We start from the raw sequence: 14,124 nt of genomic DNA on the forward strand, positions 1-14,124 counted from the left end.
CTTGATTTAATATATTATGTATTAGAATCAACATTGAACAAAATGTTAGACGTGGTATCGTAAAAACATAGCATGTATGGATCTGAAGTTTTACAGGCATATAAAGCACACAATGTCAAGGGGGATGTTCCATCACTGATGCTCTGTGTGCCAAGATAGTTATTGAACTGTGTGGCTGTGACTTTCAGCAGTGTTCCTCGCTGGCCAGGATAGTTATTGGACTGTCTGGCTGTGTTCCTCGCTGGCCAAGATAGTTATTGGACTGTCTGGCTGTGACTTTCAGCCGTGTTCCCTGCTGGCTAGGATAGTTATTGGACTGTCTGGCTGTGACTTTCAGCAGTGTTCCTCGCTGGCCAAGATAGTTATTGGACTCTCTGGCTGTGACTTTCAGCCGTGTTCCTCGCTGGCCAGGATAGTTATTGGACTGTCTGTCTGTGACTTTCCAGCCACGTTCCTCGCTGGCCAGGATAGTTATTGGACTGTCTGGCTGTGACTTTCCAGTCCTTGACCAATAAGGTTGTGTGTGCTCGCTGGCCAGGATAGTTATTGGACTGTCTGGCTGTGACTTTCCAGCCACGTTCCTCGCTGGCCAGGATAGTTATTGGACTGTCTGTCTGTGACTTTCCAGTCCTTGACCAATAAGGTTGTGTGTGCTCGCTGGCCAGGATAGTTATTGGACTGTCTGGCTGTGACTTTCCAGCCACGTTCCTCGCTGGCCAGGATAGTTATTGGACTGTCTGGCTGTGACTTTCCAGCCACGTTCCTCGCTGGCCAGGATAGTTATTGGACTGTCTGGCTGTGACTTTCCAGCCACGTTCTTGGTGGCCAGGATAGTTATTGGACTGTCTGGCTGTGACTTTCAGCCGTGTTCCTTGCTGGCTAGGATAGTTATTGGACTGTCCGCTGTGACTTTCAGCCGTGTTCCTTGCTGGCCAGGATAGTTATTGGACTGTCTGGCTGTGACTTTCAGCCGTGTTCCTTGCTGGCCAGGATAGTTATTGGACTGTCTGGCTGTGACTTTCAGCCACGTTCCTCGCTGGCCCGGATAGTTATTGGACTGTCTGGCTGTGACTTTCCAGCCACGTTCCTTGCTGGCCAGGATAGTTATTGGACTGTCCGACTGTGGGTTTCCGGCCCTTGACCAATAAGGTTGTGTGTGCTCGCTGGCCAGGATAGTTATTGGACTGTCTGGCTGTGACTTTCAGCCGTGTTCCTTGCTGGCTAGGATAGTTAATGGGCTGTCCATTGTGACTTTCAGCCGTGTTCCTCACTGGCCAGGATAGTTATTGGACTGTCTGGCTGTGACTTTCAGCCATGTTCCTTGCTGGCCAGGATAGTTATTGGACTGTCTGGCTGTGACTTTCAGCCGTGTTCCTCGCTGGCCAGGATAGTTATTGGACTGTCTGACTGTGACTTTCAGCTGTGTTCCTTTCTGGCTAGGATAGTTAATGGGCTGTCCGGCTGTGAGTTTCCGGCCCTTGACCAATAAGGTTGTGTGTTCTCGCTGGCCAGGATAGTTATTAGACTGTCTGGCTGTGACTTTCAGCCGTGTTCCTTGCTGGCCAGGATAGTTGTTGGACTGTCTGGCTGTGACTTTCAGTCGTGTTCCTTGCTGGCCAGGATAGTTATTGGACTGTCTGGCTGTGAGCTTCCAGCCCTTGACTAATAAGGTTGTGTGTGCTTGCTGGCCAGGATAGTTATTGGACTGTCTGGCTGTGAGTTTCCAGCCCATGACCAATAAGGTTGTGTGTGCTCGCTGGCCAGGATAGTTATTGGACTGTCTGGCTGTGACTTTCCAGCCGCGTTCCTCGCTGGCCAGGATAGTTATTGGACTGTCTGGCTGTGACTTTCCAGCCCTTGACCAATAAGGTTGTGTGTGCCTGCTGACCAGGATAGTTATTGGACTGTGTGGCTGTGACTTTCAGTCATGTTCCTTGCTGGCCAGGATAGTTATTGGACTGTCTGGCTGTGAGTTTCCAGCCCTTGACTAATAAGGTTGTGTGTGCTTGCTGGCCAGGATAGTTATTGGACTGTCTGGCTGTGAGTTTCCAGCCCTTGACCAATAAGGTTGTGTGTGCTGGCTGGCTAGGATAGTTATTGGACTGTCTGGCTGTGACTTCCAGCTGTGTTCCTTGCTGGCCAAAGAAATAACCTGTTACATTTAAATAAAATTTAACTTTAACTATAATTCATTTTACGGTAACCTTTTTTGTTGTTTTCAGGGCCAGTGCAATGACAAAAAAGTGGTATCTGCTGTGTCAGAAGTTAACATCAGGAATGTTGCTGACAGATCAGGGGTGAGGGAACCAGACTTACATTTATGTTGTCACATTACACACCATGGATCTGTTCTGTTCTTCGCAGCTACAGGGGCGGATTTTACAAAGCCAGCTTTGTCTTGTGCCAAAGTACCATTTTACAGTGTGTTGTTGGACACTAGAAATGAAAATGTTGACGACCTCAACAAAGCATTGTGAGGAGGCTTTAATTCTGACTTTTTAACGTCAAACATAGCTTTGTGGAATCGGGTTCAGATCTCTACTCCTCACTTTACTTACCTGGAACTCAATCTTTGAAAACTGTACGCTACAGAAACAGGGTTTTCTTTCATCATGAAATAATTATGACTTTTGTTTTGGTATTTGTAAAGGTAAAAAGTGAAAACATGACTATTGCTTGGGTCAGCCAGACTGGGCATAATGTGGACAGGGATTTTTCAAGATTTCCCTGCTTCCCTATCAAGATAAATGAACACAACAGACATATCATTTAGTGATGGCCCCTTCAAGATAAATGAACACAACAGACATATCGTTTAGTGATGGCCCCATCAAGATAAATGAACACAATAGACATATCATTTTGTGATGGCCCCATCAAGATAAATGAACACAACAGACATATCGTTTAGTGATGGCCCCATCAAGATAAATGAACACAATAGACATATCGTTTAGTGATGGCCCTATCAAGATAAATGAACACAATAGACATATCATTTAGTGATGGCCCCATGAAGATAAATGAACACAATAGACATATCGTTTAGTGATGGCCCCTTCAAGATAAATGAACACAATAGACATATCGTTTAGTGATGGCCCTATCAAGATAAATGAACACAATAGACATATCATTTAGTGATGGCCCCATCAAGATAAATGAACACAATAGACATATCATTTTGTGATGGCCCCATCAAGATAAATGAACACAATAGACATATCATTTTGTGATGGCCCCATCAAGATAAATGAACACAATAGACATATCGTTTAGTGATGGCCCTATCAAGATAAATGAACACAATAGACATATCATTTAGTGATGGCCCCATCAAGATAAATGAACACAATAGACATATCATTTAGTGATGGCTCCATCAAGATATATGTATTAAATACCCCACCTAATACAAGCAAAAATGGATCCTTATCTTTTACATTAGCTAGAATAAAAACACCTGTCCTTGTCAACGCACCCTAGTATTTTGTTTGGTAGGTTTCGTTATACCCAAAAGAGGCTTTAAGGATGGCTTAGCCAACATCTGGTGTATCTCAAATAGGCATAATGCTAATATGAAAAATAATGATGAGTGTGTATGTTTTTTGTTGAATTGATCTAATCTTTGTGCCCTACATGTACTTTCAGTCTTTTTCTATATTTTGTTTTACTGCTTCGGTGCCGTAATGGTTAGAATGTCTAGGAATTAGAGTGATTGAATTGAGAGACCTGGGATCAAACCCTGGCCAGGTCATACCAAAGACTTGGTTCTTGTAGCTGCCTCGCTTGCCATTCAGCACTGAGAGGTTAGAGCAAGAAAACAGGACTGATTTGCTGAGCGTCAGGGTAAAGTGACTAGGTGGAGTGTCATGTCTGATGTCTACAATGTGATATTTCAGCTGCAGCAGCACTTCGGCAGCATGGACTCACCCGGCCACAAGACACAGTATATGTACACACACCTAATCACTCGTCCCCATCATTTGACTGAAAACCTGTTTCTTGTTCTGTTAATACAGGCAACGAGTTTTCGTCAGAACCCTGTGGGCCACCCCCCTGAGCTCAATACTCACCTGGAGGAAGGGTAAGATATTTATTCACCAACCTTTTGTATATTAGGTACTCTGATTAGTCACCTACATAACAACTTTCAAAAGTCCATCATCCCGTATGTCTAAACAAAGGAATGATGTGTTTAAAGTTACCCACCAGTTAGTCATGGATAAAACTACAGATTTGTGAGTCCATCCTCCCTTATGTCTCAGAAAGGAATGATGAGTTACCTACCATTTAGTCATGGATGGGACTACAGGTTTGTGAGTCCATCACTCCATGTCTCAGAAAGGATTGATGTGTTTAAAGTTACCTACCAGTTAGTCATGGATGGGACTACAGGTTTGTGGGTCCATCAGTCCGCGTCTGATAATGGAATGATGAGTTATCCACCAGTTAGTCATGAATGAGACTACAGATTTGTGAGTCCATCATCCCTTATGTCTCAGAAAGGAATGATGTGTTTAACATTACCCACCAGTTAGTCATAGATGAGACTACAGATTTGTGAGTCCATCATCCCTTATGTCTCAGAAAGGAATGATGTGTTTAAAGTTACCCACCAGTTAGTCATGGATAAGACTACAGATTTGTGAGTCCATCATCCCTTATGTCTCAGAAAGGAATGATGTGTTTAAAGTTACCCACCAGTTAGTCATGGATAAAACTACAGATTTGTGAGTCCATCATCCCTTATGTCTCAGAAAGGAATGATGTGTTTAAAGTTGCCCACCAGTTAGTCATGGATGAGACTACAGGTTTGTGAGTCCATCATCCCATATGTCTCAGAAAGGAATGATGTGTTTAAAGTTACCCACCAGTTAGTCATGAATGAGACTACAGATTTGTGAGTCCATCATCCCTTATGTCTCAGAAAGGAATGATGTGTTTAACATTACCCACCAGTTAGTCATGGATAAGACTACAGATTTGTGAGTCCATCATCCCTTATGTCTCAGAAAGGAATGATGTGTTTAAAGTTACCCACCAGTTAGTCATGGATAAAACTACAGATTTGTGAGTCCATCATCCCTTATGTCTCTGAAAGGAATGATGTGTTTAAAGTTACCCACCACCAGTTAGTTATGAATGAGACTACAGATTTGTGAGTCCATCATCCCTTATGTCCCAGAAAGGAATGATGTGTTTAACATTACCCACCAGTTAGTCATGGATGAGACTACAGATTTGTGAGTCCATCATCCCATATGTCTCAGAAAGGAATGATGTGTTTAACATTACCCACCAGTTAGTCATGGATAAGTCTACAGATTTGTGAGTCCATCATCCCTTATGTCTCAGAAAGGAATGATGTGTTTAAAGTTACCCACCAGTTAGTCATGGATAAGACTACAGATTTGTGAGTCCATCATTCCTTATGTCTCAGAAAGGAATGATGTGTTTAACATTACCCACCAGTTAGTCATGGATGAGACTACAGATTTGTGAGTCCATCATCCCATATGTCTCAGAAAGGAATGATGTGTTTAACATTACCCACCAGTTAGTCATGGATGAGACTACAGATTTGTGAGTCCATCATCCCATATGTCTCAGAAAGGAATGATGTGTTTAACATTACCCACCAGTTAGTCATGGAATAGGACTGTTGTTGCATATTTCCCCGCCTGGAATAAAGTGAGTCTCCAACCAGAGAAACCTGACGGGACTGTCACTTTTATTCAGCCATCCTTTCCCTGAAGAGGGATTGGTACTTAAACACTTATCCTTGGCTTGATTATGGCATTGGGATAATCACATACAGTATTGAACATGAGTAAGTTGCTCATTTCGTCTGACTCTGAGAATTATTTTCATCTTAGAAAGATGTTCAGAGGTTTGTTTATGAGTTTAAACACCAAAAGTAATGTATAATCACCTTAGTGCGCATTAAATACCTGAACTTAAGGCAGAAAGTTAAATGCACATTTTTATATATAAACAGGGAGGAGAGAAGGTCGCTGGTGCGAGGTGGAAGCACAGGGGATGTAAGAGCCATTGGAATAGCCCCCAGAGCCGAAGGGGGCCAAGATCCAAATCTTCCATCTCAGGATGATATGAAAATGAAGACAGAAAAAATCAGCCGGAAAATTCGAGAGTTAATGCAGCTAGCTCAGGAGGGGCGTCATGACAGGTGAGGGAGTTTTTTTCTTGTTTTTCTTGAAAAATGGAAAATATATTTGCAATAATATAGGGCTAGTACATGTGGTTTTTAAGTGGCCCTATAAGCTGGACAAATGAGTCAGATTTAAGCAGATTGTGTCACTTGAAAAATCTGAAACTTCAGATGAAATACAGTACTTTAGTTTAGGAGGGAGTTAACCATGTTGGCATGATTTTGATGCTGCCCTTTGATCGCTTGTCAGAAAGTTAATGGTGTATTTTGGCAGAAACCACTTCGATGACCTAGTGGTTAGCATGTCTGCCTCAAAGTTGTGAGACCTCAGGATCAAACCTGGGTCGGGTTATACCAAAGAGTTTAGAAATGGTACATGTACTTGCTGTTGCCTCGTTTGATGCTCAGCATTGAGAGATTAGCACAAGGAAACAGGATTGGTTGGCCCTGTATTGGTTTAATGTGACTGGATCGGGTGTCATGTCTGGTGTCTTTGGCATGATACTTCAGTGGAGGCACTGCAGACACCTTATGTGTACACAAACCTAATGTCTTGTCATTGATCATGTGAATGAAAAATTGTTAAGCATGACGTTAAACCCCAAGCATACATACATAAATATATTTCGGGCAAGTCGGACTGCGATCCCAAAATTCTTGAGTACATCTTTGAACTACTGTTAGTAAGGTCAGAATAACATTCAGAGTTTGGTTATAGTACTAGGACCTCGGATGTTGACAGCATTGTCACAGTTTCTACCTGGTGAGTCAAAGCTCAGGGTCAGTCTCAGACCACCTTACTTTTAGTGTGATAGTCTTTGGGAAGGGCAAAGTATGCTGTACCGGTTTACCCAGTGTCAGCATATATTTATTTAGTTATTTATTTGATTGATGTTTTACGCTGTACCCAAGAATATTTCACTTATATGACGGCGGCCAGCATTACGGTGGGAGGAAACCAGGCAGAGCCTGGAGAAAACCCACGACCATCCGCGTGTTGATGCAGACCTTCCCACTTACGGCCATATCACTATATAGGGTGGTTAGGGTCATAGCTCAGCGCAATGCCCCAGGAACCTCTCACCAGTGTGGTCTCTTTGAGTTCAAGTCCAGCTCATGCTGGTTTCCTCTCTGGCCATGTATGGTGAGGTCTGCCAGTCAAATATAAAATAAACAAATTTAAGGAAGCAAACGTTTATATATTGTAATTGAAAATGAATCGGTAATAATCAACTGAAATTTCTTTCCAAAAGTATAAACGAACCTGACTTTGTTATTTTTCGTGTGTCACTATTTTTGTCAGGACTGTTTTGGACTTCTGGACAATTCTCAGGACATGGGAAGATCAAATAAAAAAATTTATATTTTTGTTGGCTATATGTTAAAAAAAAACCCATCAACGGGGAATTGTTTGAAAGGGGAAGAAAACCACGTACAGGCCAGATAAAAGGATTAGTTTTGCAAATAGACAATGCTGTGCACGTCTTAAAGTGTGTACTGCAAAATCTGTTTGAGCAAGAGGCGCCTCTTGGATACTGTATGAGGAGTTGTGTACACAGAAATGCTCTCTATAGCAGAATGACATGTTAAAGACAAGAGTCTGTGATTTACAGATTCTGCCCTTGCTTACTGTAGAAGGCATTATGGACGTGCTTGCCACTTCAAAACTCCCTCATCGTTCTGGATGAGTGACAAAAACAAGACAACATTTTTACTCTAAACTTATAATGTTTATAAGTATAATGTTTTTAGTTATCATTGATCTATGAATAAATATAATTTCAGTTTTGGACCCTGTGCTGATCACATATTAGAGGCTGTCACAGATACCGTGCAGTTATTTCCTAAGGTAAGCCTTTGGCATTTTGGAAACAGAAATGAGAGTTTTCCATGTTTACCAAGAAGATTTGGCTAATAGGAGCTTACAATAGCACAATGTAAATGAATAGAAGGATTATGCCTCTAATAGCTTTGTGTGGTGGTGTAATGTATGTTTCTGTGGTAGCCTGACCTATGCTAGTTTCTGTGGTGGTGTGATGTATGCCAGTTTCTATGGTAGTGTGATGTATGCCAGTTTCTGTGGTGGTGTGATGTATGCTAGTTTCTGTGGTGGTGTGATGTGTGCTAGTTTCTGTGGTGGTGTGATGTATTCCAGTTTCTATGGTAGTGTGATGTATGCCAGTTTCTGTGGTGGTGTGATGTATGCTAGTTTCTGTGGTGGTGTGATGTATGCCAGTTTCTGTGGTGGTGTGATGTATGCTAGTTTCTGTGGTGGTGTGATGTATGCCAGTTTCTGTGGTGGTGTGCTGTATGCTAGTTTCTGTGGTGGTATACTGTATGCCAGTTTCTGTGGTGGTGTGATGTATGCTAGTTCTGTGGTGGTGTGATGTATGCCAGTTTCTGTGGTGGTGTGATGTGTGCTAGTTTCTGTGGTGGTGTGATGTATGCCAGTTTCTGTGGTGGTGTGCTGTATGCTAGTTTATGTGGTGGTGTGCAGTATGCTAGTTTCTGTGGTGGTGTTCTGTATGCCAGTTTCTGTGGTGGTGTGATGTATGCTAGTTTCTGTGGTGGTGTGATGTATGCCAGTTTCTGTGGTGGTGTGATGTATGTTAGTTTCTGTGGTAGCCTGACGTATGCTAGTTTCTGTAGTGGTGTGATGTATGCCAGTTTCTATGGTAGCGTGGCATTTGCTAGTTTCTGTGGTGGTGTGATGTATGCTAGTTTCCGTGGTGGTGTGATAAATGCTAGTTTCTGTGGTGGTGTGATGTATGCCAGTTTCTGTGGTGGTGTGATGTATGCTAGTTTCTGTGGTAGCCTGATGTATGCCAGTTTCTGTGGTGGTGTGCAGTATGCTAGTTTCTGTGGTAGCCTGACGTATGCTAGTTTCTGTGGTGGTGTGACATGTGCTAGTTTCTGTGGTAGTGTGATGTGTGCTAGTTTCTGTGGTGGTGTGACGTATGCTAGTTTCTGTGGTAGTGTGACGTGTGCTAGTTTTAGATGGGGACATCCTGAGACATAACAGATGTCTCTAACAAGTAGTACCAAATTGTTTCTGTGATATGTCTGTAACTAAAAACACTTTGCTATATTACCACAAGTAGCTTTCAGAAAATACATTCCTCATCATCTTTATCGTCATGCCCACTTGCCTGTCTATACCCGGATCTACATTTGTGTAACAACTTAAATTAATGAAGTCATACGTCTCTAACAACTAGTGACTACTTACGTCTGTGATATGTCTCAAAAAACTACTGTCAGATAAATTCTGTAATATGTCTCTAACAGCTAGTGCCAAATATATTCTGTGATATCTCTTTAACAACAAGTGCAAATTAATTCTGTGATATGTCTCTAACAACATGGGCCAAATTAATTCTGTTTTTTGTAATACGTCTCTAACAGTGAGTGCCAAATTAATACTGTGATATGTCTCTAACAGTGAGTGCCAAATTAATACTGTGATATGTCTCTAACAGTGAGTGCCAAATTAATACTGTGATATGTCTCTAACTTGCACAACTAGTTCCACTCTAACAACTAATGTATAGTAAATTTGTGCTTTGTTTTAGATGATGATACTATCAGAGATAACTTATGCCTGTCCCTAACAATTTGTGCCTAATTAATTCTGTTATGTTAATTTGTTTCAGGTGAGGATGCCATCGGAGATAACAGTTGCCATTGAGTCTCTAACAGCTAATGCCAAATTGCTGCAGACGGAGTGCTTAGATTTCCACAGCTCTAATGCCTTCTCAGAGCTCGAGCTACAGAACAAAACTAAATACGTCATCCAGCATGCATACGATGTAGCAAAGGCTGCTCGCGAATTGGTGGCCATTTTGAACTGACTGATCTGTGCCAAAACATAGCATAAGCAAGGACATGTTTGGACAATCATACCTTTTCGCACATGTTTAGCTGTTGTCTGTCTACCCACCTACGTGCTTCACTTTCCCACATCTGCTCTGCTGTGACGGTTCATCTTTTTTTTTTGTTATGGCCTTTACAAACTGCATGCTGGTAGTGCATGGGCCATGGCAGTATTCAGACCAGTGTTTATGAACAAGAATAAGGTGTGGCTGTGATGGAAGGGAAACCAGATCCAAAGAAGGCCAAAAAATTGAACAAATTGCTAACCTGAAACGATCATGGCTGTAGCATGTTTGCTGGCAAATGCTCTGGTTTCATTGACCTCTACTGAACTGGAAGAGTGACTGGCTCTGATTCAGCCTTTGACTTCTTGCTTTAAAGAAATCATAATCAAGTCTGGTGTTATTTTGTGGAAATAAGTCAGTCTGTGGAAGACGACTTATCCTGATTGCTGACTTAAGTTTGACGTTTAATTAAGTCTTTGGAAATGACCCAGTACTGGATGAAACCTTTGTTCAACTGTGGACTTCAGTATGAGGCATGTCTCAGTGTGTTCAAGAAAATTATGCTGACTTAATTCTGATGTTACATGTCATTGCAGACATTGTACATGACATATTCATATTTGTTCACAACTAAAACTTGACATCAGAATTGTGAGAAGAGCTGATTTCTTGCGAAAACATTTATGATATCTGTACTTTTTTACCTCCATAATTGGGTGTACTAGGCATTTTGAGGATAGTGACCAGTAGTTGTACCCCAACCCCAGTACTGCATGTTGATGAAGCCGTTAGTTTTCTGAATGATGCTAAAGTGATACATGTGTTTCTACAGGAGACAAGACGTATAATCCATGCACACTCGCACTCTTATTGTAACAGAAAGCCAAACATGGTCATTGTGTATATTCTTTATTTAACATGGCATGAAAGTTTACTAAAGACGTAGTGCATGGAATCGTTCTGTAGTTGTAGTGCATGGAATTTCAGTGTAGAAGAATGTATCTAGCTGTGTATAGCACTCAAAGTTATTTGTTGTGGAATGGTAAAACATGAACCAGGTATTCCAGGAAGTACAGGTAAATTTTGGAACATTGTGTTAGCTTCACCACATCTTCACATCTTCTATTCAGGAGCCATTGAACAAAATCCTGAACAGTGTCATAACGAAAAAGAAAAAACACTATTGAGTTTTTTTTGCGCAGTCAAAGACTGATGGTTGATGGAAATTGACTTTTTGAGGAAAATGATGTCTGAAGAATGCCTTTTTGAAAACAAAAATTTAGTTACCCATAAATTTTACGTAAATGATCGCCAGCTTCTTGGACGCCCATTTTCACTGATTTCAAATTTCGAGACTTTTGCGGTGAATGACTTAGTTCTAATAATGTTGCACAATATACAACCTTCGGTCATTTCCACAAAAAACAAAACAAAACAAAGAAAAAATAATAACAGTTTGCGACATTTGTGAAAGTGGCCCCAGATAATTGAAGATATGGCCAATGTTTTTTTGAATGGTTCAATTTTGCTCGGCACCTTTGGTGTCAGTAACAACGCCTTTTAACAATTAAAGGGCGCCTTTGTAATAGGTCTTTTGCCAATACCAATCACTTCAGCAGTGAAGATATCACATGTGGGTATGGAAAACATTTCACTTGCCTCCCCACTGTAATGGCTTCTTATTTTTACTTATTAAAAGACATGGTATTTACATTTTAAATAAGTCCTTTTTGAAGTTAAAATTTGGTATAAATGGACTCTTGTTTTTTTTTGCTCTGTCAGCAAAATCGGCTGCTTTCCAGATAAGCCAAAATGTTGATAGATTTCAGCAGTTTCATCAGACAGAGGGTCCTGCGGATATGGTGTTGAAGACGACTCGGTTTGGTTAAAACCAAAATGCTTATGACTGAGGCATTTTCATGCATAAAATATAGATATATAGTAGTGCCAAAAATTTGCTTTGAAAACACTTGCACACATTTGTAAACATCTCCACGTCAGCTAATTTGTACTGGTCCTTACTGGCTTGCCGCGGTCTAGGCAACCCAGTGTTGGCAGCCCATTGCAGGAAACCTAAAATACAGGCTGTCTTGCGCATCCGTTTGTTTTATACAAGCAGTATGTAGAGTAAATTTTATCGCTATGGTCAAAGTCAGTCAGTTGAACTACACTTAGAAAAATTTGGGCCAACAGACTAAAAAATCTGAGTTATACAATTGAGCTAATTCAACTCAGCTGAGTCATTTTACCGGATCAGCTGAATCCGACTCCTGTGAGTTTTCCGACTAAGCAAGTAGTCAACAATAATATAACCAGATAAGTTTTATGACTCAACTGTTATGACTCAGACGCAGATCTGACCATATGAATTAGCTCAATTGTTTAACCCAGATTTTTGTCCAATGCACATTATTTGCAGAAAGAAAAGACAAATTGTTTGCTTACAACAGCTTGAGGAAAAAATGTTTACTAAACCTAATAAGAAGCTTTACGACCTGCACTAGTAGAACATATACGGTTCATAAGGTTGTATAGTCTTATGATGTCTCAATCCAACAATGTTATGAATCGAATCCAGCTCTTGTTGGTGTAGTCGCAGGTTTAAAGAGGCTGAAACGGAGATATATGGCTAAAAAACCGTACCCGCTCATCGGATCTGATTTCCTCTATTTTCCAAGAAGAGCTGAAATTATTGTCATTCGGAAAATATCAATCTCGGACCAGTACAATTTATATAGCGTTAACATGATTCTAAAGTTTTACGATGTTAATTAATGATTTTGAAGGTTAACACTTGACACAAGAGACTGATATTTTGTGAAATTTAATTTTTTGGGCTAGTCAAAAAAAAAAAAGCGAAAAATCGGTTGGATTTACGTTGAGTGTGTTTTGCCAAAATTTTCCGTTACATTCTCTTTAAATAACGCGGAATGTCAGGTAAATGGCTCGAGACGACATGGTTTCCTCTGGGCACTCCGGTATCTCCTCTCTTCACACACACGTGCGTACGAGAGTGACTATGTAAGTGAAAAATACCAGAGCACGGCGTTAAAATATCGGTCATACATACAGGAATATAGATACAGATTATAACGAGGTGTAGCGTAAGTGGGGCCTTAATTACCTTAATAAAGATTCTACCTGCCCATTCATTGTTTATGTAATACCAAACTGCATGTATATCGTAGCTAGTCACTTTTCACCGCATGCTGTGTCAACCGTGTGGATCGAGTTCCTTCGCTTGTATCGTCACATCTGTTCTCCCTGTCCTGTAGGATGGCCCTTAAAAGGGCTTGTACAAGTTTCTAATAAATAAAATATCTAAAAAAAAAAAATATCGTGGCAAACTGCTCCAAAAAACCTGCAATTTGTTTTCTTTTCTAGTACCTTTATATGTTGAACACCTAGCCTAGGTTATCTTGGAAGATTCTTGAATATCACGTCCACCGCAGACGAAAGGCACTATTAAATTGTACCGATACAAATGTGATCTTCACTCCAAGCTAAGAAGTTTGGGTATTCGTGGTAAAAACAGAAAATTTGGTTTGGTGAGCGAATATGGATTTTCTTCAAAAATCTCCGTTGAGCAGCTGCAGTAAGGTGGGCTTTTGTGAATTGGCCTTTGCCTTAAAACATAACCTAATTATTCATTGGATGTCAAAGGTAACATTTCTGATATGAGAATCCGCTTGCGCTTACGACTTTTTATGTCGAAATTTGGATTTTCTCATGTCGAGACTTAAAGCCACCAAACGCCCGCAAGGTCACCAAACGTCGGCGGCACAGGACCACCAAAAGTAGAAAACAGTAGAAAAAGGCCAGCTGTATCGTGTGAACCGTAAAAAATGTTAGTTAACTGATTTTGATCACATTCGCTATAACATGTGCGTCTGTAAAATATATCATAAAAGGCAATTTAGATTAGACGAATGAAAGAGTTTAAAATCTGAGTGGTGCGTGAACTGTAGAAGTTCCTGAAGGAAAAGGGTGTGATTTGGAAAAGGGTGAGACAGGTGATCATTAAATCAATTTCAACAAAATTTCCCTAACATTTTTTACCATTCAAATGGCACA

General features: G+C 40.8%; 1 protein-coding gene across 1 annotated transcript in view; it reads left to right on the forward strand.

Annotated features, from left to right (window-relative positions):
• LOC135476144 (ARF GTPase-activating protein GIT2-like) overlaps nucleotides 1–13,410 on the forward strand; it is a 31,112-nt gene extending 17,702 nt beyond the window's left edge. Inside the window, exons 16-20 of the mRNA XM_064756065.1 lie at nucleotides 2,223–2,297; nucleotides 4,023–4,087; nucleotides 6,002–6,190; nucleotides 7,958–8,021; nucleotides 9,826–13,410. Of these exons, the coding sequence (XP_064612135.1) occupies nucleotides 2,223–2,297; nucleotides 4,023–4,087; nucleotides 6,002–6,190; nucleotides 7,958–8,021; nucleotides 9,826–10,023 (591 nt within the window). The 3' untranslated portion in view covers nucleotides 10,024–13,410. The remainder of the gene's footprint in view (nucleotides 1–2,222; nucleotides 2,298–4,022; nucleotides 4,088–6,001; nucleotides 6,191–7,957; nucleotides 8,022–9,825) is intronic.
• The last annotated feature ends 714 nt before the right edge of the window (nucleotides 13,411–14,124 follow it).

Source organism: Liolophura sinensis, chromosome 10 (genome assembly GCF_032854445.1).
Source record: "Liolophura sinensis isolate JHLJ2023 chromosome 10, CUHK_Ljap_v2, whole genome shotgun sequence".
NCBI lineage: Eukaryota > Metazoa > Mollusca > Polyplacophora > Chitonida > Chitonidae > Liolophura > Liolophura sinensis.